Raw genomic sequence first — 27,803 nt, 5'->3', positions numbered from 1 at the left:
AGTTTTCCAACATAAGTCCCTGAATTCTCTGTGTCCTGTGAGAAAATGTATTGAGGTTACCACTTTGGCATCCCCCCACCCCACCCCAAATGTTACCATAACACTCTGATCTGAAGTCACTGTTTTGATTGGACTTTTTGTTTTTCTTTTTGGTAAAGCATGCAAAGGTGATCAGTTGTTGAGGACATTACCGTATCTACAATCATCCACTTCTGCACGGGAACTGGAATCCCAGTAGAAATACTTTTTGACATCTTTTTTGCTATAAGATCATAGAAACCTTTATTTAAAAGAAAAACTGAACTTGCCAAACCGTGGTTTTTCAATAGCTCTACCATCTAGGCCTATATTCCTGTGAAGGTGGTGTTTTCATCTATCTCTTCCCTGAAAATGTCTGTGCTCTTCTAACAGCAATGTTAGGACTCTTGAGGGATTTATCGTATATACTTGAATATAGGTCAACCCGAATATCAGTCGAGGCACTTAATTTTACCACAAAAAACTGCATTAAAATGTGCTGGAAAACTCAGCTTTGCGCATGAGTCAACACGATAAATCATGTTCCTGTTAAACATTTTTTTGAGGTTTAATAACACAAAGAGCACCGAGGGAGCAAGATCAGGGCTAGAGGATGACTGGGGTAAAGCTTTTTTTATTTGTTGTTGTTTTTTAAAATCATTTTATTGGGGGCTCATACAACTCATCTCAATCCATATATCCATCTATTGTGTCAAGCACATTTGTACATTTGCTGCCATCATCATTCTCAAAACATTTGCTTTCTACTTGAGCCCTGGGTCTCAGCTCATTTTTCCCCTCCCCTCTTCCTCCCTCATGAAGCCTGGATAATTTACATATTGTTATTAGTTTTTCATGTCTTACACCATCCAATGTCTCCCTTCATCCACTTTTCTGTTGTTCCTCCTCCAGGGAGGGGATTATACGTAGATTATTGTGATCGGTTCCCCCTTTCTATCCCACCTTCCTCTTATCCTCCTGATATTAATACTCTCATTATTAATCCTGAGGAGTTTATCTGTCCTGGAATCTGTGTGTTTTTAGCTCTTATCTGTACCAGGGTACATCCTCCAGTCTAGATGGATTTGTAAGGTAGAATTAGGATCATAATTGTGGAGGGGAGGAGGTGTTGAAGAACTAGAGGAAAGTTGCATGTTTCATTGGAGCTATACTGCACCCTGACTGGCTCGTCTCCTCCCCATGACCCTTCTGTAAGGGGATGTTCAGTTGCCTAGCGATGGGCTTTGAGTCTAACCTCCACACTCCCCCTCATTCATAATGATATAATTTTTTGTTCTTTGATGCCCGATACCTGATCCTATCGACACCTCTTGATCACACAGGCTGGTGTGCTTCTTCCATGTAGGCTTTGTTGCTTCTCAGGGTAAGGTTTCACAATGAAATTTTCATGAAACATCATTATTAACCATAACTAATAAGCAGGTGCATTGTCATGTTGTAAAATATTCCTCGGTGAAACTTTACTGGCGTTTTCTCACCAATGCAACTTTCAGCTTCCTTAAAGTTTGTTCTTATGAGCCCCTATCATCCTTGATCCTTGAAGTCACCCATCAAGATTAACCCTTTGGAATCCCTCACAATCGTCACCGTAACTTCTGAACTGACCTTTCTGCCTTGAATTTCACTGGCTCAGCAGATCCCATCAGAAATAATTGGTCTATTTTTAAAATAGTGGTATTGGCATATCATTCATGTATCATACTATTAAATATTTCAAACATATTAGGAAGACTTGTGCAATCATTTTCACAATCAATTTCAGAATTTTTTTTTCTTTCAGGTATTCATTGTTGTTAGCTCCTCATTTCCCCCCAACCTCCCTGCCATGCACCTAGGAAATTGCTCTTCCAGTTACTGACTATACATTTACCTATCCTGGATTTCATATACATAAATGATAGAAGGCAACACAAAAAAGCAAGCAAAAAAGCAAAAACAATGACAAAACATTACAGAGAAAAACCTCATTTTAATAGAAAGTATAAACTATTAAAAACTGAATCAACTTTATAATTGGTCAAAGGGAGATTAAATGATAAGGTGTTTCATTTTAACCTAAATAAATTATTCCTAATCAAGTTTATAAATGATGTCTGCTAAGAAGGCTATTCACATCCCTGGGCTATGATCAGAGGGGATCCACCCGAGGCTTAATCCATGTGGAAATCCTGGAACTGGAATTTGGGTTCCACTGTCACCCATAGCTTTCTGCAAACTGGTTGTTCAGGATTTAATACCATTGATACTATTCCCTCCATCAGACTTTACCCTTGAATTATGGAGCATTGCTTTCAGAGCATTTAAGAGAGTGTTTCCAAAAGTTTGTGGGAAAATATAATGAAAATAAAATAAAAGTTTTCCATGAGCGGTTGTAAGTCTCATTGTGTATTTTGAATTATGTCTTCTTGCTGATTCTCTTATTATTATGTAATGACCTTCTTTATCTCTTGCACTATATTCTGATTTAAAGCCTATTCTACCTAATATCAAGAATATCAAGATTTCAAGAATCTTAAAAGGATCTGGCATGGAGTTTGATCCTTTTGTATTTCTTCTCAGTGGGGTTTGTGCAGCTCCTATATTTACTGTCTTGGTTCTCCTTTCAGCTTTGGGGAAGTCTAATTATTTCTTCCTGTTTCTATACCTTTAATGTTGTTATGGAATTTGGGGATTTCAATTGTTCTAGAATTACCTTTCTTGATTGGATCTCATATTTCATTTGACTGGGTTCATTTTTTAATTTTTCATTTTTAGCCTTGAGGAGCTCAGTTATTTTACAGTCTAGTTCACGGACTCGACCCTCTTTCTGCTCAATTCTGTGGCCGAGCGTTTCTCCAGCTTTTTCTAATCCAGTTCCCTTCTTCTTCAGCTCCAGTAGTTCTTTTTTCAATTTAATATCAGAAGTTTACAATTTCCTTGTTGAGTTTCTAATCTTGTTCCTCATTTCTGATCTCCATTAGTTTTTTTTTTGGGGGGGTGTATGTGCATGCATATGTGCTTTTGTTTTATTTTTTAAATATTTAATACCATTGAAAATGATCAGTTGTTTCCATTTGTCTGCTCTCCATAGGAGGCATTTTCACACCTTTCTCGTGGTCCATGGCTCCTTCTTTTCCAGAGACTTTGTTTGTTTTACTACTTTTTGCTTTAAATGGGCCCTTTGTTTTGGTGTTGTTTTCCAATGTAAACACTATATTCTGGTTTTTACAGAAACTTCTGATGGTGTGGTCTTGTATCATAGCAACAAAGGTTCAGTGGCCAATGAGAGAATCTGGACCAGCATCCTCCAGCTGCTCTGTTGGAGACAGAATCTGCTGCCTGCTTTTACCAAGACTCACAGCCCAGGGACCCCATGAAGCAGCTTCACTCTTAGAGACACAGGATCTCTTAGAGACAGAATTGGCCCAAAGGCAGTGTACTTGGTATCTTGTTCTACAAACCAGTACAGGGCACCTTATCCTTAGGAGTGTTTTGTTTCATTACAGATTAGGTAAGTTCTGGATCCATGATTTCTATAATTCAATATGTGTACATGTGGGTGGGGGTAGCTGGTTGCACATGCTTCTGTAAGCAGTGAGGCTTGATGTTCCTGTGGCAAAGGTGAGGGGCTCTCTATGTCTTTCCATCAAAGCTGTCCCTACATGGGGTCTCCCACACTCAGTGCTTCTGGTGGAACCTGTCAGTAGAATTATTCCCCTTGCCTTATGACCTTATGCCCTGGCAGTCCCTCCTGGTCCTAGTCCCTGCACACCCTGGTTCCACTGAGACTCAACAGCACTCTCTTCCAGTATCCTGGTTGCATTTTGCTGCCTAAGATTCCATGATCTGCCAACTCCCACAGTTATTCTGCATCACCTGAAAAGAATCAGGTTACATCTTCCTTAGGTGAATTCACTTTCTAAGCTCCCTGTAAGACATGTTTCCCAGTGATTTCTTGTAATCGCTGTGTTGGGGGGTGCTTCCAGGTATGTTCTTCAAGCTTCTGTGCCATCCTGCCCCTCTCCTCTCCCACTGGGGACTCCCGCACTCTTTCTAACACCCCAGTTGCAGTCTGATGGGATCTCAATTTGTGCTCACTTATATCTGTTCTTCATAGGTTACTTCCTGGGGAATTAAATGGGATCATCTGCTCACTTTGTCGTCTTGCTCTGCTCTCTTTCCAAATTTCTTCTTTGTTTTTTTTTTTTATATGTGGGAGAAGATGCCCTCCATTTGGAAACCAAGGTATTAAAGAAGGCTGTTGAGAAACGCTGAAAATGGGGTGTGAAAAGGTATAGAGATACTTACTTCAAAAAGGCGCTCCAAAAAGTTTTATCCAAAAAAGTGGACAAATGACATTTCAAAAACATAATGGAATTTTTCTAAGACCTTCCGAAGGCCCCTCATAGCTCATAAAATTTCCTGGAACTGACAACAATGGTGCATCTTTTAATCCATGATCGAAGGAGTTGATGTTTTAAAGTTTATTTGTATTTTATCTGTCAGTTAAACTTGTGGCCAATAAGGATAAAAACAGGGACACTTGAGCTCCTACTCTGTGACAGTATTCTTCTCTTCTTGGAGATATTCGCTGCATCCATTTTGCCATTTCACTGACACCCAAACCATTTCTTTTTCACACAGCTTACAACTTTGGGGATTAGCTTCATTTTATCTTCCTGAAGCAATGGCCTGGTTGGTAATAGACTAAAGGATTCACAAAGGAGCCTGCCAACCCATAAAGGACATAGACTGTGAAATTTGATTCTAAAAATAAAGATCAGTATAGTCTAAAGACATGTTTAGCTAATGACAACCCTCTTTGCCTCAATTCAGAAAAGTGATCATTTACTTCTCAATTCTGTGGAGACTGTAATACAACAGGGCACTAAAGCCAAACCTCTCACAGCGTTATCTGACTTCCAGTCACAGTTTTGCATTACTGGAATCCTGTGGAACCCACCATCATTATCCATAATCACCCGATTCACCATTACAGAACTAATGGGGAATACAATAAAATAGGCCCGCATTTCAAGTTAGCATGGTCACGGACATCACCTGGGGTCACAAGCACATGGGCAAGAAAAAGCCCTATGACAAGAAAGGCATCCATGTAAGAGGAGTCAACAAGAAGTACTGGGTCTGGGGAACATTTCTGGGGCTCTGAGTGTTGGACTTGCAGACCAACAATCATAGATATTGACTACAATGGGGCCAATCATGAGTGGGTCCATGCCAAGACCTTGGCATCATGTACTGCATCACGCTCACTGCATCATGCTCACTGCCAGCTCCCTGTAATGTCAGTGGTACTGACCCAACTCTGCATTGCCCCATGGCCACAAGAGGACAGTCAAACTGACTCCTGGGGAGGAAGAGATTTTAAACAGAAAGTGATCAAAGAAAATTAAAGATAGATGGATAGATAGATATATAGATAGACAGAGAGACAGACAGATACAAGGAGGTGCCCCTCACAAAAAAAGGATGCTCATTTGTTTTATTGATGTAAGGGGATAGTGTATTTGGAGTTCATTCCACCAGGTCAGACTGTTTATCAAGCTTTCTATTTAGAGGTTCTGAAAAGACTGCATAAGTGTTTGCGACAAAAAAGGCCTTATCTATGGTCGACAGGGGCCTGGTTTTGCTACCACAACAATGCACCTGCTCACTCAGCCATTTCAGGGGGCCAGTTTGGGACAAAAGCATGCCTCTCTTGCTGCTCACACTGACTTCTTTTGTTTCTGTGCATGCAGAGGGACACGAAAGGACAGTGATTGGACAAAGTAGAAGAAGGGAAGCAAAAAAAAAAAACCAAAAAAACAACCCCAAAACGAGGGAGGTACTCTCAGCCATCCAAACAGATGAATTTGAAAAATGTTTCTGAGGATGGAGTCGCAGATTTGACAAATGTATTAAGTGATAAGGTTACTTTGTAAAAAAAAAAAAAACATTTAAATGCATAGCGTTGGACAAAAAATTCTGTCTTTTAGGGAGGGGTCCCCCTCGAGTGCACACACGCGTGTGTGTGTGCACGCGTGTGTGTGTAATGATAGGGGAAAGACTGCAGAAGTCAGCAGGATTCTGGAAGAGCAGTTCTAAAGGGCGAGCCTCGTGGATGTGACACTCGGAGACCAGCCCCCGGGGATGAGCCACCGGCTGCAGGCCAGAGGCCAGCAGTTGGTGTGGTCCCAGGATAATCAAGACTCGGAGAGACAGAAAAACGCCCCCCTGCCACCCTTCCTGCACACCTATTAAAGGTGTTCATGCTAGAAAAGAGAGGGAAACAAGAAACTGAAGACATTCCCTGTCCCTCAAACGTATCCCGTTGAAAAGAGTTTTGTTTTGCAGTCGAGTCTTTTGGAAGATTTCCATATTTTAGTTTTCTCTCCTACTCAGTTTAGTTTAACAGGTACAGCACTCTGGGGATGATACCGATGCCTGAAGCAACCTCCATATAGATTAGTTTTATTAGTTTTGAGAGCTGCGCAAAGGTCACCTGATGGGATTACTGAAGTAAAGCAGAATAAAAAAAGAATTTTTCTACATGGATGTAATGATTTTTACAAAAGCTATAAAAAACTTTTTAAACACTATAAAATCAATTGGTACAGTTTAATTTGACAGAAAAAATTTTTTTAAAATCTTTGGAAAAACATAAGTAAGTTTCAGGAGCTTGAAACCTTTCCTGGGACAACAATCATGGCCAGTGAATCCGCTTTAACCACTGTGACCCTATAGGACAGCACAGAACCACCCTCATAGGACAGGGGTCCTCAAACGTTTTAAACAGGGAGCCAGTTAAATGTCTCTCAGACCATTGGAGGGATGGAGTATAGTTTTTTAAAAAAACTATGAACAAATTCCCATGCGTACTGGACCAGTCGGCTGCTAAGCAGGACAGGCAGCAGCAGCAAAAACACCCGGCGGGCCAGATAAATGTCCTCAGGGGGCCACATGTGGCCTGCGGACGGCAGTTTGAGGACCCCTGCCGTAGGGTATCCAAGCCTGTGAATCTTCACGGATGCAGACTGAGACAACTTTCTCCTATAAAGTGGCTGGCGGGTCCAAATTGCTCCACTGCTGCTTTCACATCGAAATACTTGGGTCAAATAAATGATGTGCTCTGGAACTCTCTGGAAGATCATTCTAAAGGTGCTTTACTGAAGACATGATCACTCACGGGAAAGGTTCCAGCAGGATGTCTGACCAAATATTTCATCAATCAAAAGTAAAAAGAAAAGCATTTCCTAAATTAATATTTACCTATAGAGATTTGCAACTAAATAAATGATTATTAAAACTTATGAGTGGAGTGTTTTAACTATAATGTTATGTGTCAGGTCGGCCAAAAACCTTTCTGGATCACTAGACAGTCCTTTTGCGTTGGGATTGTGGTGCGGGAGAAGAAAGTGCCATGCACTGCGAAAAGGAAAAACTACCTGCGTGGAGGAAGTGTGGTCACCGCACTCCTGAAAGCGAGGGATAGCAAGACTCTGTCTTGATTGGTCACACTTCAGACATGTTGGCAGGAGGGACTCATCCCCTGAGAAGGACTTCATGTTTGGTCAAGTAAAGGGGAAGCAAAGGGGAAGCAAAGGCGAGCAGGGCCCTCAAGGAGAAGGACTGATACAGTGGCTACAACAATGGGTTCAAGCACAGGTACAACTCTGAGGATGGTGCAGGATGGGCCATCGTTTCTTTCGATTCTCCATATAAGGTCGCGATGGTCCGGAAATGACTCTGCGGCACCAAAGGGCAACAAGCATCCCAATATGGCCAAGATACTCTCATATTGGTGGCTTATCGAGTACACATTGATATGGGCTCATCTGACTATTTTATGCAAATAACCTATCCCTTTATCTCAGTTTGTCAACTGCTCCCTCCCCAGGGAGATGTATTTTTGTGAGAAAATCTATGCCAAGTTGTTCATATGTTGCTATCCAAAAAAATAAAAGCACTGCATATCTTCAAAAATACCTCCCTGTGGGAGGGAGGAGTCGGCGTAGAGAGAAGGTGCGTGCTGTTTGTGTAAAATCTGGGAAGTTGATATCCTCTTCAAATTGTGTAATGTGAAGTGCTTAAATTATCTCTTCCAAAGGCCATGCTTACGCAAACAGTGTGAATGGTTTTGTGTGAAAGAAACAATAAAACCAGTCCATATTGTAAAAACATATGGTATAAATGCATTCGCTATCTTGTCAACAGACATAACCATGCTATGGAAAATATTCTTGGTATTCATCAATTTGCTCGGTTAAAAAAAAAAAAGCAACTGTGGTGTTGACTTCTAAATCTTTAGTTAGCCGGAGGGAGTAATTTGGCCATGGGCACTGATTTGCTGATGAGGTATGGGAATGTCTGGTTTACCCTGACCTCCCAGAGTACACTAAGCATAAAGCATGCCTGCTCAAGCCCTCATCTCCAAGTTCAAATGAGAAAAAGCTAATTTGAGAAACTCGGTCTCAGGCAGTACCCACTGTATGGTGGCGCAATGGCTTCGGCGCTGGTCATTGTCACAGGAAGAGTTCAGACTTACCTGTTTCATGGTCGCAGGTAGGGATCCTGGGCACCGTGTGGGAAAAGCTAAAACGCTTGCATGTGAATAAAGGCAAGAGGTAGCAAAACTGTCTTTTGAGACACTAGGACTGCTTTATCAGAAAATTAACACAGACATCAAAGAAGTGGCATTAATCACCTGTATGTACTTTTGACATTCAAAAGGACTAATCCACTAACCATATAACATTATTTTAACAAATAATTTTGAAAAATGTCCTCAACGTTTGCATTTTTTCATTGCTATATACATACTTCTAGTTATTAAAGCATTTTGCTTTGTCCAGATAACATTCCAAAGGGAGGCCATTAGAAAATAAGACAAAGCATGAATTTGAAGCTGAAAATATCCTGTACCTGAGAAATCTGCTGCTAAGAGATCTACTGCCTTTAAAACCTTCACTTGCAAAAGCCCGATGTCCTTCATATCTTTCAGGGAGTTCCGTACGCTCTGAGGGAGGATAAAACAGATAAAAAGTGAAAATCACTTCCTAATATCCTAATTAATGCCATAAAGTCCTGAAGGAAACAGCATAGATTTATGGTCACTGTGCCCATTAAGTTCTTAGGAAAGCTCCAAAATACATTATGTCAGTTAAGGGGACAGGGAGGCATGCACAGCAGCCTGATGAAGAGAAAAGTGACTGCGAGTTAATTAACTGCAGCGTCCAAATACATTACATGCACATACAATCTACTTTTAACGTAGTCCCCCGGGCCATGTGTGTGGAACCACATCCATGCCTTTTCCCCCTACTCCTTTCTCATCAATGAAACTTTCAAAAATACCCTAAAAGGCCACGTTATTCTGACGCAGCAAGGACAAACTTTATAAATACCAGACAGCTAAACTTCGACCTTTCACTGGTGCTTTTCATCATTGGAAATACAGTCGGGTGGCAGTCGAAGAAATGATCACACGTAGGTTTTGGCCGATGAAATGAGCGATGGAGCATCTATCTGTAATCGTGCCATTCTTACATGCCTTTACTCTTCAGAGGATGTGAGCCAAAGAGCGAATATATTTAAGGATACATTTTTTAAAAGAATCTTGTGTTTTAGGTGACTAGTTCCCCTTCGACAATTTCTTTTTACAAATTGTTCCATACCATTGGTTACGATTTTTATGGTTGTGTTCTAATTCAAAATATAATTGTCTTCACAGCATTCTCAATAGATCCATTTTGGTTGCTTTGTTTCCATCGATTGAGCCTCCTTCCCCTCCCTTTCCCCTCCCCTCCCTTCCCCTTCTCCTCCCCTCCATTCCCTCCTCTTGCCCTTCCCCTTCCTGCCTCTTCCTCTCCCTTCCTCTTCCCCTCCCTTTCCCCTCCCCTCCCTTCCCCTTCTCCTCCCCTCCATTCCCTCCTCTTGCCCTTCCCCTTCCTGCCTCTTCCTCTCCCTTCCTTTTCCCCTCCCTTTCTTTCCCGTCTAGTCCTTGCTTTCTCATCTTTGCTTTTAGGTAAATATTTTATACTTGGTCTTTGAGAGTTGATTGTTGAAAGGAGCACATTAGGCGTGATAATGTTTATTTCATAATTAGGCTCAAAGACAGCCTACAGGAACACTTTCAAGGCCAAGTTCAAAGGACATGTTAGAACAATCATCTCTGGGGTTCCTCTAGTCTCTCTCCATTCAGTAGGTTTGGCTTTTTAAAGGAATTTCACTTTGGTTCTACCCTTTTCTCCCATTCCTTTCCAGACCTTCTATTTTGCCCCTGGTCAAAATAGTTGATAGTGCAACTCATCCAGGGGAAAGTTTGGGTGGGTGGGAAGGCGGGCGGAGTTTTGCTTTTCACCATGAGGTATTTGCTTAACTGAAGTCTTCAGATAGGCTATTCATTAATGGAGAATTTTGTTCGAGACTATGCAGGGCTCCTCAAACTACGGCCCGCGGGCCACATGCGGCCCGCCAAGGATATTTATCCAGGCCACCGGGTGTTTTTGCCCCGTTTTGCCTTTTTACTTCAAAATAAAATATGTGCAGTGTGCATAGGAATTTGTTCATAGTGTTTTTTTAAAACTATAGTCCAGCCCTCCAACGGGTCTGAGGGACAGTGAACTGGCCCCCTGTTTAAACAGTTTGAGGACCCCTGCTCTAGAACGACAATGTATGCAGAGCTGGTGTGGACAATGAGCCGTGTGGCTGTATTTTGTACTCCACAAGATAACGAACGATTCAGTTAATCAATACATCTACAAAGCGAAGGGCGGAAGAGGCACTAATATTGATGCTAAAAGTGATATTCCCATTGAATACAGATTCGTCTTTGCCTAATTTTCATGGCCCTTTCTTAAACCATGCCTTTCCCATGTGCAAATAAAATACACTTATTGATTTACAAAGAAAGTAGGATAAACGCAGACTGCAAATAGAGACACCCGGAGAGGCAGAGTACGAAAAAAGAAAATAAAGAATGAAGAGGACACAATGTGGTTCCATGTCAAAATGCTGAGTGGCTTTGGAAGCACCTTGCAACTACGTGGGCAAAAACCCTGGCCTCGTAGTCTCATGCGGGGAAGTACACAACACCCTGCATGTCTGCTCGATGCTTGCTTTCTGAGACGCGGGCACTTTGTCAACTATCCTAAAAGATTCTGCAAAGGTGTCTGATACCATTTCAAGTACTCATGGTTGGTAACAGCAAAATAAAGTTACTTCTGTGAATGTATATGAAAATTCATATTCACCTAGGCAGACATGCCAAAAAAATGTTTGTCTCCTTGAGCATTTTAATTTTCTGCAAAAAGTCCTTCAGGGCTAAAAGTTCAAGATGCCTTTTATATTTAAAAATAGCAAAGCAAATGCTAGTCAAATTTCAGCTTCTCGCTAATGCATTAGGCTTGGTTTAATATGACATATGATTAAACGCTGGACCAAGATCTCCTTTTATGACATTTTTTCAGTCGGGAGACTTTGTTTCAAATTAAAAAGGATGGAGGGAGGAGGGTAGGAACCAGGAAAAGCACTCACGTATCGCTGGGAAATCTGCTTTCTCTCACTGGGGTCTGCCAAGGGGCAGACACATAGATCGGAGACGGAGACCCCCGCACAGGGTGTGAGGGTGACCAGCATCAGGAGAGACCCCAGACCGTTCTCCAGTGGCAACTTGAGGCAGTTGGCTTGCTTGAGGGGAAGGGCTGCGATATCCACTCTACACCTAGAATATTTCATGCACAAGAAAGAGAGAACAATTAACTTAAGGCCATTTCAAAAGCACCCAATCTTTATTTCATCCTTCCAGAAACTTCACTTTGTCTGGCCTGAGTTTATTACCGAGGGTCCCAACAGGGCAGGGAAGGTGGCAGATGTGCCCGGCTCAGAATCCTCATTCCCAAGCCAACACACTCTAAATGAAGGGGAAGTTGCTAAAGAAAAACAGAAACAACAACAACAACCAAACCGAAGGCAGAATCAGGGACAGCAAATGACAAGAGACCAGCAGGGTCTTTACCAAATGCAGAAGGAGGGCTGATCAAGAACTGGGGAGGAAAAGTGTTTTTGGAACATGAAGCATTAGTGATGCATGTTCTTGATGGCTTCTCTGCGGTGTGGGTGTGTCTTTGATGTTTCCAGAGAATAAAAGATCAAGGTACAAAAAAACAAGAGAGAGAGTGAAAGAGAAGAGGGAAAGGCAAGAGGGAGAGGCGTAATGGAGAACCCATTTTCTTCCCAATTAATGCCAACTGGCAAGTTTTTGTTTAAAGCAACGTGTTAAGGTGTTTTCCTAATAGGCGCAGTTCCGCTGGGTCCCCCAGGTGGATTTCTGTGGGACAAATGGAGCATGAAGTGCCGCTGATGGATCCCATTTCTGCAGCACCGCCAGAGAAGCCTGGACCCATCTGCTAGAAATCGCTTGTTTCCCACCTCTGAACAGGCAACGTTCAATCTGGGGATGTCGAAAACCTCAAACACATCTAAATTCAGCAGCAAACACCATGAAAGGGAGCTGAGGTGCTAAGCCACTTATGTGCTTTTGGATCGAACGGTTCTGGGTTTGCCTGAGACACATCTGCTTGGTTTGGGGACAGTGGCGACGGAGGAGAGCGGGCAAGAGGAGTTCCTGGAAACAATACTTTTAAATATTCTTTGTTTGTATTCTCATTTTCTCTCCGTAATTATTGGATGTTGCGAATCCATCTGAGGACATCGGCGGACTTTTGGTTTTCTGACTTTCAAAAGACTCTCAGTTGGCAGGGAAGCACAACACAGTTTTAAGTTTGGAGTTTACGCTGAATTCTCTGATGGGCTTTGCAGAGGATTCAAAAAAGGTAAAATGACGCCTCACGGAAAGCACCAACCTGTTTGAGCCAGGTGGTTATGTAGGTAAACACAAGGAATCTGGCAAAAGAAAACTTCAAGTCCATTCCCAATTAAAAATAAATATATTACATTAAACAACCACAGCAGTGTTTGCTATAGGATCAAAAACCTTTTTTAGAAGCTGATCTTTGCTTATAACATTAAGTATCCATGAGTAGTAACCAATCTCCTAATTGCCCAAAGTAATTCCAGTTAAAGGAGCAAATAAGGATGAAAGTTTTGTACGTCATAAATTCCTCCTTTATATTGGAGGCAAATCACAAAGAGACATCTCATAAACAATTCTCTGTGATCTCAATGGGAGCGGTGGTCTTTCTCTGGCAGCGAAGGAACTTTTAAAATCCATGTTTACTGCTAGCTAAAAAAAACAGAGGTTCACTAGATATTTTTATTTCAATAAATAAGTAATGGGAAATTTTGTTTGGAAAGAAATGTCAAACGCTTTAACTACACGATCTGTACAAAGTGAAGTGTGAGCAAATTCTTTGTCACGATTGCAGCCGTATGTCTTCTCAGGAATACTTTGCTAAGCAGCGTTTTACATCATTATAGGCACTTTCATTTACCAAAGTTCTATCTAGTGTAGATAGATCATCAAAGATAAATCATCAAAACTTGTGAGGATCCTCTATAGTGATCACTTCAGTTAGTCCAAATTAATAATAAACTATTGAAAGTATGTTCTCGTTTGATACTATTAAAATGGCATTATACTTTTGTGCTTGGGCTGTTTTCCTTTTTTTTGTTTTAATCATCATGGTGGTAGTTTGGGGTGCTTTTTGAACAGGAAAAAGTAGAGTCAAGAACTCTAAGAACCATTAATGCTGAAGTAGAAATCTCTCTTGGGAAGATTCCAAGTGAACCTGACATTAATTCTAAGAAGTTGCCCCTCAAAAAAGGCTGTGAGTGATATTAGCATGTTTAACATCAAGCTGTAAATTCTGGTGCCTGAAGGGACAGCTTATGATGTACTACTTTACCATATACTATTTGAGACAAAAACCTGAAAAACACAGAGACACAATTAAATAGAAACAGAGACCCCCTCAAAGGAATCAAACATTTTCACAAACTTTTCAGGCATCTCTTCCCACTCTGACGCTTCTGCACCTATGTTACGTTAAGACATTTAGACAGCTAGGAAAGAACATGATATGTAAAACTGACAAACATGCAATAGCTAGAAGGATGTATCTAGGTGGCAGAACCAGTAAAGTGCTTGCCTACCAGTCAGAACGACGGGGTTCAAAACTCCCCCAGGGATCCCGCACAAAGGTCAGAGCCCTGAGAACAATTGCTGCTCTTGTTTGTTAATTTTTTCCCTAATTTTTATGTAAAAGCCCCTTACGTAAGTAACGGGTCAAAATTTCAACATTAGCATAATGGATTCCACATTTTCATGTAACCAGTTAATGAATCCATTCAAATACTCACTCTCACCTTCGTAATGACTTCAAAGTAAATTTATGAAATCAAATTGATAAATCAGCCTGCCAATAAAAAGAGAAACCTTAGTTCTTTGACCCATGGGTTTAGAGCCAGGCATTTAAAAGGCCCTGCTCCATCACAGGAATGGATGCCGGATGCCATAAGCCTTAAGAAATAATTTAAAGCTATCCCCTCCTTAGTTTTAACAACCAGCTGTCCTATAAAGAACACTTTCTATAAACTTCTACAAATGAAGTGTTCTCTGCGTCCCTTCAACCCATCTGGTTTCCCCGTCTAAGCAAGGAGAAAAGAAATAACCTGCATCATAAAGGACCTGCTCCCTCAGGGCTCACAGGTCACTAGATCCAACCTCACACCACATTGTCCCAGCTTGTCCCACATTTTCAAGGAGAAATATAAACCCCGGATCTTAGCTACAAGTTGGAAAGTTGAATAGCCCTGACCCCAAACTAGGGACGGGGGACGCTACACGGCTTCAGCCTCCTGGGCTGTGCACAGCCTTAGCCTAGGAGAACGTCTGGGGCGAGTCTCCGTCTCCGAGGCAAATCCCCCCCTTGCATGCCTTCACCAAATTCATCGAAACACTCCCTGTTGTCCATTTCCATAATTTTACAGGGGCTGTTAAATCTCTCTTTTCTCTTCTCCTCCTTGCTTTTCATTTGCACCCCTTAAACTGTCCCCTCCACTGTACACATGTCTGAGCCGCGTATGAACATTTATGAAAAGTCTGCTTGTTAGCATCGAGGCAAATATGATTTGGAAAATGAGCTCAGTTTGGGGATATAGAGTTTAAAAGGCTATCGTAATGATTTTATTTTTCACGTAGCACTAGCATTGAGACACTGGGCACCTAGGCGATATCTCCACTGGTAGAATCAGCTCGAAGGTAGTAAAGAGGAAGAAGAGAGACGACTTTTTCTCTGAAAGGCAAGAAGTATCTTGGAATTGTGGGATATGCAGTCTTGACTCCAACTGACAACATAGCATCAAAGTCTTATTAAAAGAGGCAAACAGATGAAGGGGGTGTTGTTCCGTTTAAAACTGGATTCAGATTTGAGCCTAAAGTCCTACATTGAAAATCCTTGACCTAAAGAAATACTAGTATTTTGCTGTGGTTCAAAATTACTGGAAGGAAGTATTTTAGAAAGAAGAAATGAAATCATCAAGATTAGTTATTGATCGAGAGTGCTAACTTAACGTTTATAAAAGTATCAGAGATAGGTGTGTAACTTAAAAATTTTAAATAACACTTTAATCACTACGCTCCAAGAATCACCGGCCTAAATGTCCAGCAATTTATTAATGAAAGTATACAAAATTTAAATATTTTTCTTGTGACCGAGTAAAAATGTGGCAAACACACTTAGAGCACAAGTACAAGAAGCATGGGGAACAGGGATTAGCTTTCAGCGAGGTCTGTTCCCTTGACTTCACATGTTATGGGGAGGGGTAGTGTTATCACCATCATTCAGCAGGTGCTACACAAGTCCACCGAGGTGTTAGGAGATACCCGATCCAATGTCAGCCCTTGGCCTATTCGTTGATAGGAGTTGCTCCATGATAATAAGACTCACAAGATGGAAAGAAAAATCATGAGCTCTGGGGTTGTGCGCCGAGAGGACCAGCCATTTGTACATTCATCCATAATGGAACCCGATGGCTTTGTGACCTCAACTGGGCCCCTCTCTGTGACAATACCCACGTGTCCCCTCCTTTCAGCTGCTCCCTCTAGGCCTTTGCGCTGTGCAGTCTTCCCAGAAAACACTTCTCTAATCACCTTTGCTCCGAATCTCGGTCCAGGTGGCTATCCTTGCAGGGAGCTGCCCTACTGCCCCGAAGCACAGGTGTTCCTCCAGACTGCCACCAGCTACAACTCTCCCTTCTGCTGCTCTTGCTGCTTGCTGACGTTAGTGGCCCCAGCGCCAGGGTTCCCCAGATGGGAGCTGTATTTGGGTTATTTTCCACCGAGTCCTTAGGATTTGGCAGTCTGCCTGAGACACAATGCACTCTCGATGTGCGGAATAAAATGGAAAAAATAAAGTGATGGTCATCCATTCCACTCTGACTCTAAGTACCGTCACGTGTCGTGGAGTAGAACTGCCCCATCGGGCTCTTAGTGGTTGGTTTTTCAGAAGTAGCGTCTAGCCAGGTCTCTCGTTCAAGGCAGTTCTGGGTGGAATAGAACCATTGAGCTTACCCGTAGGCGCAGTGTGCATTCACCACATGCACCCACCCCTCACCCCGAGACTTAGACTAACACGATGAACAAGCTTGTGAACGCCTGCAGCATAGGAAAATGAGATGCTCTCAGTGAACGACGACAACAACTAAATTAAAACGGGCTCAAGGACGTTTGTCCGCCCTGCTCGGCCCCTGAGGGCGTCCTCCCAGGCGGACAGAGCGGCTGCTGATTGAGCACTGCCGCTGACCTCCTGTTCTCTCCTTCCTCCATTAATCCCACTGCATCTGAATGTTTTAATTGTGCACATAATTCTGCCCTATCAGTCAGCCAAACCTGCTCAAGTTTTACTTGTCATGATAGCTTTTAACCTCGTGCTCATCACCATAATTCTATGTTTTACATTACAGACCGGTCAGCTTTTAACTTAAACGCAGAGGGCAGAGAAGAGTGGTGGAGTTTTAAAAGCTGTAAATCTCAGCGACTAAGGAAGCAGAGAACAGGAAGAAAACGGTGAATGTGTCGAGCCTGGCTGTAAAAGCAGATCGACGACACGGGGAGCAATTTGTTCAGAAGACTCCTCCAGCCCAGGCTCTCCGCCGCCTCAAAGTCACTAAGAAACTGGGAGAAAGTCAGAGCCACTTTAAAAGGCACCATCTGGGAATGAAGACTAATTTGGAGGCAGGGCAGTGCAAAGGGGACTGTGGATTCTCGTTCTTAAGCTTGCTGGGGGAAATGAAGTATAGAGTATTCTACAGCAAGTTCATGACGAGCATCATCTTGAAATGCAAAATATACTTTAAGGAAGCAATTGTTTTGTAATGGGCACAAGCCACAGGGGTAGAATTCCCCCTTCTCACGAGGAAAATCTGGATTTAATTTCTGATCAGTGCGGTAAATGTGAAGGGAGGTCCGGTGTTATAATGCTTGAACATCTTTCAGTGAGATGTCCGGACTAAGATAGGCGAGGACACAAGGTCTGGCAATCTACTTCCCATTGGCAGCTAGCTGACCAGGCTCAGGATCCGTGTTTCATTCCATTGTGGATGAGGTTAAGTTGAGCTGTGAGTGAGTAACTGGACATCAGCTAACAACTATAGCCACTTGATATTACTGCTTATATCACCTAAATCTTGCTTTCTCTAAACAGAGATAACCTCTAAGATCAAACACTGCTGCTTCTGTTTTGCCCACGACACGAGAGAGAGCACTGGGGTTACTAGTTACTGTGTTTCTAGGTTGATGAACTGTTCAGGCACCTTTCCAACAATCTTCTCAGGAGTGAAACGAATTCAGGGAAAATCTTAGGATGGCCTGAGCCTAATGGAAAGTTGACTCAGGAAAATCTGGGGCAGCCTGGTTGCTTGGCAGAGCAGTGTTTAGCCGACCCACCCCAGGAGGAACTCATCAACACCAACGTGATTTTTCCCTGTTTATCCATTCCCACCACCCCACACTTTCCTCCCAGAGCTAGACACCTCCAGGGCTGTTCAAGGTACCTTGAACTACTCAATCAACGGATGCTTTCCGACCACCCCACCAAACACCTCTCTATCAGAAAACGCAGACAGACAGTACCCACACTGTTTTGCAAGAAATGTCGTGAACTTTATTATTGACCTTTTGTTTACCTGAATTACCTAATGTGGGTTGAAATTGCTGCGAGGATCTGTAGTTGCTATGCGTAAAAATCTCAAAACAAATTATCAAATAGGCATGGTTGCTGGTAACCACAGCGAGTCAGCAACCTGTGGGCAAGGACCCCATACCACAGATAGACGGCCAGGTCCCACGTACAAGCCTGCAGCCCAAGGCCACAGTGGGGCATCAAGCCAGCCAAGCATGTTTCTTCCCTCAACTCAGACTACCTTTGAGAGAAAGCATTACTGAAGAAAACATCTTCAGAAAGGCCACAGGAAGCTTTGCATCTCTACCAGTAGGGTGTGCTCCAAAGAACAAAGTAGGAGAGAGACCTTAGGATTCACACTAAGTTCCGGTCTCACTAAGAACTTGCTAATGCAAAAGGATATTTCCCCAACTGTCAGAAAGTAAGACAACTGATCCTTAAAGCTTTGACAACAAAAAAGAAGAAATGTGGGGTGGGGTGGGTGAGGTGAAGGGGGGAATATTGAAAGCTGTCAAACAATTGAGGAAGGAGAATGAATGGCACTTCAAAACACTACAAAGCCCACTGGCATCAAGTCAAATCCACTCATGGCATCGTGAGTTACACAGTGGGCTGCTAACCACAGAGTCAGTAGTTCAAATCCACCAGCTGCTCCGTGGGAGAAAGATGAGGTGTTTTACTCCCAGACAGAGTCACAGCCTGGGAATCGCCGATGGGCAGCTCTGCTCTCTCCTGCGGAGTCACTAAGAGCTATGCGTGTTTTCGCATGAGATAAGTGTGGAAAGCAGCCTCAAAAAGTTGGCGAAAAGGGACTTAAAGATAATGTCATTTTCCCATCACCATTCAAAGCCTCCTCCTGCTTCAGAGTAGGCCTTGCTCCCGCTGAGTATTATTAGCAGGGTAATGCAGGGTAGCCAGCCTCCAAGGGAGAGGGTTGTTATCTTTTGTACTGCTGGAGAGGAAAAAGGAAAAGGATACCCCCAAAATAATCATAAATCCACGAGGAGGAAGGGCAGAATGACTGCTGGAGCAGGTATATTTCTGAGTTACCAACAGGAAATAGCTAAACTAATGATAATGAATGTCCAGATGACACAACAGGGAGTGAAAGGGACAGCTTCAATTAGTATGTGTTCCCTGTGAAGGTGCCTGGCACTTGTTTGGGAAAGCGTTTCCTATTATGTCCAGGCAGGCTGACAGCATGATGATATATGAATCGAAAGGCATTATTCTTTGCACTCCCTGAAAGAAGACTCTGGCCATCCATCACCAGAGGCCGAATTCCTGCCGTCACAGCATGTTCTGGGGACAGGGCGTTCTCACTGCATTGGCTAGCACGGCTCCCCAGGCAAGCACAGCCTTCTGGTCCACCTAATCAGTGTTGGGAGCGCCCGGGTACGTCACTGAATGACAAGTTCCTGAGGAACATCTCAGCTCCTCCGGGTGGGTGGAATGGGGAGTGGCAAGGCCAAACTCGTAATCTCAGCCGGCAACAGCTGTGACGTGCTAGATGGCGAGGTCTGGCCTTGTTGGCCAGCTAAAGGCACCAACAGGGCCTAGGAGATTGCCAACAGACTAGGCCTGCTCCCGGTCTCCTAGATAATACAGAATTGGGGATGGGGCCTGGGTAAAACACTGTGACCCGGGGTGTGGCCTCTGGAGTCCAAGACACAGACAAGGCAGGTCTTCTCAGTTAAGGGTATTTGGCTAGGTGCAAAAAAAAGTTGGTGTGTGTGTGTGTGTGTGTGTGTGTACTACTCTCACACAACTGGAGATAGTCACTAGCATTTGGGTGGGTGAGAATCAGGTATGCCAAGCTCCCTGCCACATGCCAGGCAGACCCAGGATCCTCGATGCCTTAGATATAAAACCACAAGAATATTCCACGAGTACCCAACTGCCCACCTGTCTGCTGCAGAGCAGCGCGAGGACAGCAAGACCAGCTCCCCTCGGTGTGCCAGGCATGGTCCTAAGAACTCTGCATAGCAAAAACGCTGCAGAAGGCACCGGGTGAGCTGCTTCAGTGTCACCCCCTTCTATCGCTGCATTTCCTCATCTGCAAAACGAGAGGCTCGCTGAGCCTTCATCTCTGACTAGCAGCACTCACGTGACCCTTTCCTAGGGAAGAGTTTTTAGGGTACAGGCACAATGGAGGCGTTCTTGTTGCCCGGCTGTCACATTCCCCTCCCTCGGGATAACCCCATGGCATCTCCCTGAACTCAGATCTCCGAGAATATGGCTTGAGAAAGACTAGACCCACCGCTGTTGACATGCCTTCCAGCATGTATGTTCTAAATCTACGAGGGGAGACAAGTTGTCCGTACACGGAGAGAACTTGCCCCCTAGAAACAGCCCTGATTCCCGTCCCTGCTCTCAGGCTAAGCGCCATGCGTTACCTCTGGAGTTTTGCGCAATAAACATAAAGCCACGAACTCCGGGGGCTAGTCTGAGCATCACAGGTGGCATGGATTCACACCAGCATGTGCATGTTGCTTGTGCTACCTCGTTTAATTGTATTCTGAAATACAATTAAGGAATCCCCTACAGGGCCGCTGGAATGCTTATATTGTTGTGTGTTGTATGTGGCTGAGTGCCAGTGAGTCGAAAGAGCTAATGTGCTCCACTCCGCTGGCCCCTTGGAAGAAAGGCCTGGTGACCAGCCCTCAATCTCTACAGACGCACATGTGACAAACCCATGATTTGGAGTCAATACATACGATGGAAACTGGCTTTTTTGTGGGGAGGGGGAGAGAGCAGCGGGGAGATCCAGGTGAGTCCCTCCATTAAAACGGCAATCCAAGGTTGTAAAGATAGATTTGATCTCAATGCACTTCATTGCATTTTGACACAAGACGTATCAAATATGTCGGAAATTTCCCTCATCTGTGACACCGCGTCCAACATTCTTTCTAAATTACACGCCATCTTACTCAGCAACAAAACTAAAGTGAAAGATTGCTATCAAGAGAGTTTATATCAACATTTCCAGGGTCCAAGATGAGACATTATCTTTCTATAAAGAATAAATATTGAATGACATTTCCAATAAACATTCTACTTAAATTTTAAAAAATTATAAAACTAGTTTCTCAATTAGGACTAGCCATTCCTATTTCCACATGGCTCCGTGGGGGCAGATTTTTGTCTCTGCCCAACCTGATAAAATCCTGTGCCCACAGTGGCCCCCCTGAAAGCCGAGCTCTGCACACGCTCCCACCAGGAAGAAAGCAGAGCAGACTCACGTGCCCAGACGATCCTCATGCTTTTTGCCATCCTTTCCCCACACTTCAATGTCCAAAATGCCCATCCTGTCAGAGAAGTAGTGAAAGTCAAACTGTTCCCGCCACTGGGGATTTGCACTCTTACACAGTGTCTAGAAAACATGCGGTGATGATATTTATTTTCTTAAAACGGTAGGCATCTCTACAACAGCTACACATTCATCTCTAACATGTTAAAGAGGAATCAACATAATGCACGACGCACACCCCTCCCCCAAAAGGTACACAACACTGTTTTTGAAAGGGACTGTTGGGGGTTACAAAGAACATCTCACTCCTTTTGAGCTGTCCCCCAGATTCAAACATGTATCCAACAAGTCAGAAGAAATATTGTTGGCTCAGCAGAAGGTGTATTGTCAGTGGACATTTTACAATTGTGATCTCTTACCAAAGATAACCCTAACTGGTCTATCAAATGTAAGTAATATTTTTATTGGCTTATCCATTCACTGCTGGCTTAAGAATTACCTAAATCAACAGTTTGGCATCTTGGTTAACATCTGTCTGATGTACTACATGGGACACTCATAGTACGGACAGCTTTGCCCGTCTTAAGCCTGAGATGACTGGCTCCAATGACTGCACTGGGAGGAAAACTAGGAAACTCCTATGTAATCATAAGAAAAAATGAAAAAGTCCCTAAATGTTTCTGTGGTCTCTGAGCGTCTTTTCAAATAGCTCGGGTGTCTGGTTCCTGAGTAATTCTCTTGTTTATTTTATTTCGACAAAGATTCAACTTCAGCGCAAAGCAGCAGCACAAGGCTGGCCTGTGCCCATCAGGCTCTTAAGTTCATAGCGTTGACTGTTAAGTCCTAACCCTAACTTCTCCTACGTGGGAAAACCCTCAACTCAGCCCTCCGTGGCCGCCGGGGCCACAGTAAACACCAAATAAATAAAAACCTTTTCTTTTTAATGTGTTATTCTCATCAGGGCTCTGAATCTAGAAACTGAGAGAACCCTATTAGACCACAAACAAAAGAAGTAGTCCCTGGAAGGGGATGCAGCAGATATTAGACAGATTATATGCTTTATTTTAGTCCAAAATGCTCAGAAGGATACAGAATGTTTCCTGGCAGCCCTGATCCGGACGCACACTGCCTCAGGGACCCCCAGCGTTCACATGCAGCTACCCTGGATGCCACCCCTCGGAGCGACAGCCGGAAAGTACTTGTTTAAAACTACTTCTAGTGAAACACTTTCGCCCTAACATTTTCACGTTTCTTATGAACTGTTATTTTTTCACTGTGCATTTCCACTCTCTACCACTTCATGCTGGTGTAAACCGTCTAGAATTTGCTACGTCCCTGAAAATAGAGCCGCCGGGAGAAAAGATTTCTTGCTTTCCTAAAGTACTGCCTCATCTATGTACGTGTGTTATGTCCTGCACCAGACTGCAAATGTTCGCTGCACTAATTGCCCAACTTTCCACTGATTTCTTTTTCTGTGTGGCTTTTGGCAAGTGACTTAACTTTCAAGTGCTCTAGCTCCTTCGATTCATAAAACATAGGAACCATTCCTGTCTGACAGTCATGTAAAACGAATTAATTACCATGGTTTGGAGACTAAGCGTTTGGAATTAAAGCCACACCAAATGAATAAGATTTAAAACGAAAGGGACCTTGCATTGGCACAATTCAACAACAAGTTTTTAGGGAGGATTAAAAATGACTTTGGTTATATTAAAAAACAGATCACTTTTAATACTTTAGATTCTTTTTTTTCTTTTTAAAAACAGTGCAAAAACCAAGAGGACTAAATCTCTTGCTAAAACTTTCTTATTAGCACATAAGAGAAGCCAATAGCTATATAATTTTGAAATACTTTTAGCCATCTCAAATATTTTAATCCGAACATTAAGGTGTGATACCATTTATTCTTTATGGAATTTGAAAACATTAATCATCCTCATCCGACATTCTTGAAACATAGTTTGCTTTCTCACAAAGTTCAAATGCCTCATGCTTTTGTATCTATTATTTAATAAGCTTTCCTGAACTCTGAGTTACTGTGCTAAAATAAATTATGCTATGCAACCAAAACAGTAATCATCTTAACTGTTTATATTTAATTTTTTTGCTTTCTGGGACACTCCTAAATGTAGTTAGAAAGGTTAAAAATAAATTAGTGAGATTTGGCGAATTTTAAAGTGGGAAAGCGTTTTCTTGTTTTTTTTTCTTAGCGATATTGTTCTCCTTACAAAAAAGATAGAACTTACCTTGCTTTTATACCTCTGATCTCCCAGTTTTAACAGAACAAACATTTCTGCCAAGCTTCCTCCTGAGACATTCTTTCCTTCCAATAACGTTATACTGATAATCCCATTCCACAGTTGGTTCTTCCGCAAGGACTCCGAGAGCCGAAGGTTGCGTATCAAAGAGGACTAAAGCAGAAAACACAGAGGACACGTAAACTTGCTGACACGTCTGGAGTGTGACTTTGGGGCTCCGAGGAATTCCATCTCTCACTATCGGATGTTAAATAACACTGCCTGTTTGGTGGGAAGTATTGCTCTTCATCAGTTTCGCAAGCCTGCGCTCACAGTTAACGATTCCCTGCTCAAGCCATGGGCTTGTAGCAATGTAGCTTAGGTTGGATCTGAGCAGCTCTTGAATAAGAAGCCTTTGAACAGTTTGTGGAAAATAGCCAGTATTTTTTAATTCCATTTTTCTACACACTTCGTGAAGCCCCTCTGTATTTGACGGTGCCTTGTCCCTCTGAGACAAGCTATTTGGTAAGGTTTCTTAAGCTGATCCATTGGCGATTATGACAGTAGAGTTAGGGGAGAGAGGTGTAACAACACGGTGCTGCTTTGCAAGAAAATAAAATTGCCTGGTGGCATTCAAAATAGATGGCTCTCAATGTATCCCACACATTGGAATCTGTCCCCACGTCTCTCTATGCCTTTGCTACTGCTAAAAAGTCCATCATAACTGCAAACACTGCCCGCAATCCACAGCTGGCAGATCAGGAGCGAGTGGCGGTAGGGAAAGTACTCGTCCTGAGGCCTGGAGCTGGGTCTAGGGTGCCGTGTCTGTTTGTTTGTTTTCCTTCTAAATCAGATTACTTGCACAACTCGCATACCTCAAACAAAATATAGAAAAAAGGTAAATATCCCCTATTGTTAACTTTTGGAGAAGATAGTGCTGATGTTGTTGTCGTGGCCAACAAATCAATTCTAGTTCACAACGAACCCCCCTTGATACAGAGCAGAACTGTGCTCTACGGGTTTTCATGAGACATAACAGGCACGAGGTATTGTCCATTTCCACCATGTACATTTAAAAATGGGGAGACAGAAAAATGTAGCAAATCTCCATGTCCTCTTCATGAGTTTCAACATTTTGACAGGCTTATTTTATCTACCCCTTCCCTATTTTCTCTTGCTGAAACGTTCCAAATCCAAACCCTCCTTTGATTTTACACAACAGCCTGTATGATCCCCAGCAACACAAGTAACAACGATTTCCTAAAGATCATCAAATACTCAGGTCTAAACTCCTGACAGTCTCGACCACATCCTTGTCACAACACAGTAGGGTGAAATGGGTTCCCACATGATCTACACCTGCTGCGTGTCGTTGGCGGCGTCTGCGTCCATTCATTCTCCCATCAATGCGCGAAGGCTCAAAAGCACTGACTTCTTCTCTAGGTGAAGCAGAAGTATGCCAGCCAACGCATGTCGGCATTAGGTATCATAGTAGAACAATGGATTTCATGTCCTAGTGATCCATTCCTGTCATCTGCTCAAAATATATTCTAGATTGTTCAGATGCCCATTTGCTGGGACACCAGTGACTCCCAATGAATCTAACACAAATGGCATGTCAGGCCCACGTTCACGACGGAGCACCTGTCCCTCTATTCTTCCTGATAAATGTGGACACAATGCCACACTGAGCGGTCAGTGGATAATTTTCTAACAACCTTAAATAAAATACAGTCACAGAACTGTAGATTCCCAAACGGAATTACTTTCCTCTTGAAACACACACACACACGCACACACACACACGCACACACACACAACTATTGGAGAAGTTGACACTGATTGGCACAGAAATGTAGAAAATGAATGAATAAAACAAAAAATAAAACCCAACAGGCTCTTATAGAGTGAACAGAAATGATAGGATGCACCCTAGATACTCAAGTGTAAGCCGATCCAAATATCAGCCGAGGCACCTGATTTTACCACAAAAGCTGCATTAAAAATGCGCTGGAACACTTGGCTTATGCGCGAGTATATATGGTATTCAATCATGGAAGTTTATGAAAGAGCTAAAAGTAAGACATTTTATTTTTATTAACATCAATACTAATCTCCAGGAACCATATACACATACACATATTCGACCTGCATTCTACGTGTATATGTCTCGACATGTGTGTAGTGATGCAGGCAAATTTAATCCATTATAGAGGCTGCTAAGCACAAAGGCTGAAAACTCGGTCGTCAGAGAGAAAATTAGAGTTTGATTCATATCTGCTGGTGCAATTCCTTTCTCTCCCTTTCTCTCTCTTTTTTTTAATGTTCTTCTTAAAGTTTGGCTTGAGGACCAAAAAGCTACAACATGACCTATCCCATGGCCGTGCTTCAAAGTTCCGACAGATATATCCCTCCCTAAGCACTACAGCTATTTTGAAATCCTTTTTATAAAAAGGGGAGTCATGTCCACACGGGATCAAAGGGCATACCACAGTCTGGCAACTGCCTAAGAAAAATGGCAGCGCTTCCATGAAATATACCCTAAAATAATTTTGTGGCTTGGTATGTCCTCATTTCAAATTGGATGTTTATCTTGGAAAGGCTTCTATCTAACTTGTCCATAAAACAGCCTCACTTAGCTCCATGAGCTCTGTGAAAATGGAATCCAAAGCTGGTTCTTAGGGGCTGAGAGATGCGTTCCATATGGCGTGGAGGGCAGGCGGGGCTACACCAGGCCCGGCTGGGCTGGAGCTCCTGAGCTGTCCACGGACACTAGTTGCATTACACCAAGACATCTGGATTATTGCTTGTAATGTCCCGGGAAATATCCACTTCCCATCAAAGCCTTTATCTCTCTCCGCCGGACTTTGAACATTTTAGTACTTAGCGCAGTCATGTTTGATGAGATGGCCTTGCTCTTTACAGCCCAAGTTGGTTTTGTGCCCCCACCCCACCCCCTGACTAAAGACAGGGTGGGAGAAGTATTAATCACGCCGTCCACAGACAGGAAAGAACTCCACACCTTGATTCTTCTGATTCCACCCTAATTATCTCCTTAAACGCACTCTCTGGTTAGATCCACAAGAATATTTCATCTGCAAGCACCATGTACTCGGTGCTAGGTGTGAGTGTTCAGGACACTTCTTAATTACTCTGACATCTTGCTTCTATCCTGGAGGCTTGTCAAGAGGCCTGAGACGCATGAGTCTGTGATTGGGGGCAGGGACTTGGCCTTCACGTGTGAACTCTGCGGCAGTCTGGAGCTCTCCAGAGCTCTCCTGCTCTCTGCAAACACTGCCTCTCTCCCCGCCCTAAATCGGCTCATCTGCACTCACTCAGCCGAACAGTTCAAGTTTTCACTCTTCTGCCTGAGCCTCTAGGTGAAGTTTGTCATCTTAATGCAACTGTGGACATGTGAAGGGAGAGGAGGAAACGACCCATCAAAGGGGATGCCCGCCCCACCTGAAGGGAAGCAAACACCAGGAGAGCGTGCAAAGCTCCTGGGCCCTGACCCTCATCTCTCAGCAGACAGGACAGATAAAATATTGGACAGGAGGGCCTGCCTATGTTTCTCCTTCCTCCCAGAGGAGCAGAACCTTGGAGGGTTTCTATGCGGATGCATTCACATTCTCTCGTCTTCAGGCCTCCACCCCACCAATCGACCTCCATTCTTCTAGACACAGCAGTCCACTTGGGCCTGCCGCGCACACACATATGCTGTTATTAATAGTGGACACGAGATGTGCTGTTCCACTTAGAAATATGTTCCCAACCGCAAAAATCAAACAGCCCCCAAAGCAATCGTTTACTTCTGGCTTCTGACCATTCTACAGGCCAGGTAGGAAAGGCAGACCGAGGGTGAGGCCAAAGAGATGAGCAGAGGAGTTTTGTGGGGGGTGGCAGTGGTGGTGTCAAGGGGATCTTTAACTTACGGCAGCCTTTTTGATAGAGGACGACTGCACCGTCAGGCATTTGGGGCTGTAACCCTACCAGGAGCAGGCCGTCAGTGCTTTCCCCTGCTGAGATTCAACAACCATTGGGTTCGCAGTCAAAGGCTTAGCCACTGTACCACCGGGGACCTGCCTTATGGAAAGACCTTCAGCACACTTCAAAAGAGCAACGAATTTTCAGAAGGTTGGCTCTAGGAGTATACTCTCA

General features: G+C 43.3%; 1 protein-coding gene across 1 annotated transcript in view; it reads right to left on the bottom strand.

Annotated features, from left to right (window-relative positions):
* The window catches only part of MCTP2 (multiple C2 and transmembrane domain containing 2), a 287,776-nt gene that overhangs the window by 132,322 nt on the left and 127,651 nt on the right, over nt 1-27,803 (bottom strand). The window contains exons 9-12 of the mRNA XM_075557885.1: nt 23,655-23,819; nt 21,401-21,531; nt 11,554-11,740; nt 8,941-9,034 (exon numbers count right to left, since the gene is read on the bottom strand). Coding sequence (XP_075414000.1) covers nt 8,941-9,034; nt 11,554-11,740; nt 21,401-21,531; nt 23,655-23,819 — 577 coding nt within the window. The remainder of the gene's footprint in view (nt 1-8,940; nt 9,035-11,553; nt 11,741-21,400; nt 21,532-23,654; nt 23,820-27,803) is intronic.

This window comes from Tenrec ecaudatus, chromosome 9 (assembly GCF_050624435.1).
Source record: "Tenrec ecaudatus isolate mTenEca1 chromosome 9, mTenEca1.hap1, whole genome shotgun sequence".
Classification (NCBI taxonomy): domain Eukaryota; kingdom Metazoa; phylum Chordata; class Mammalia; order Afrosoricida; family Tenrecidae; genus Tenrec; species Tenrec ecaudatus.
The sequence above is the reverse complement of the archived record's forward strand: the minus strand, read 5'-3'. Positions and strand labels throughout refer to the sequence as shown.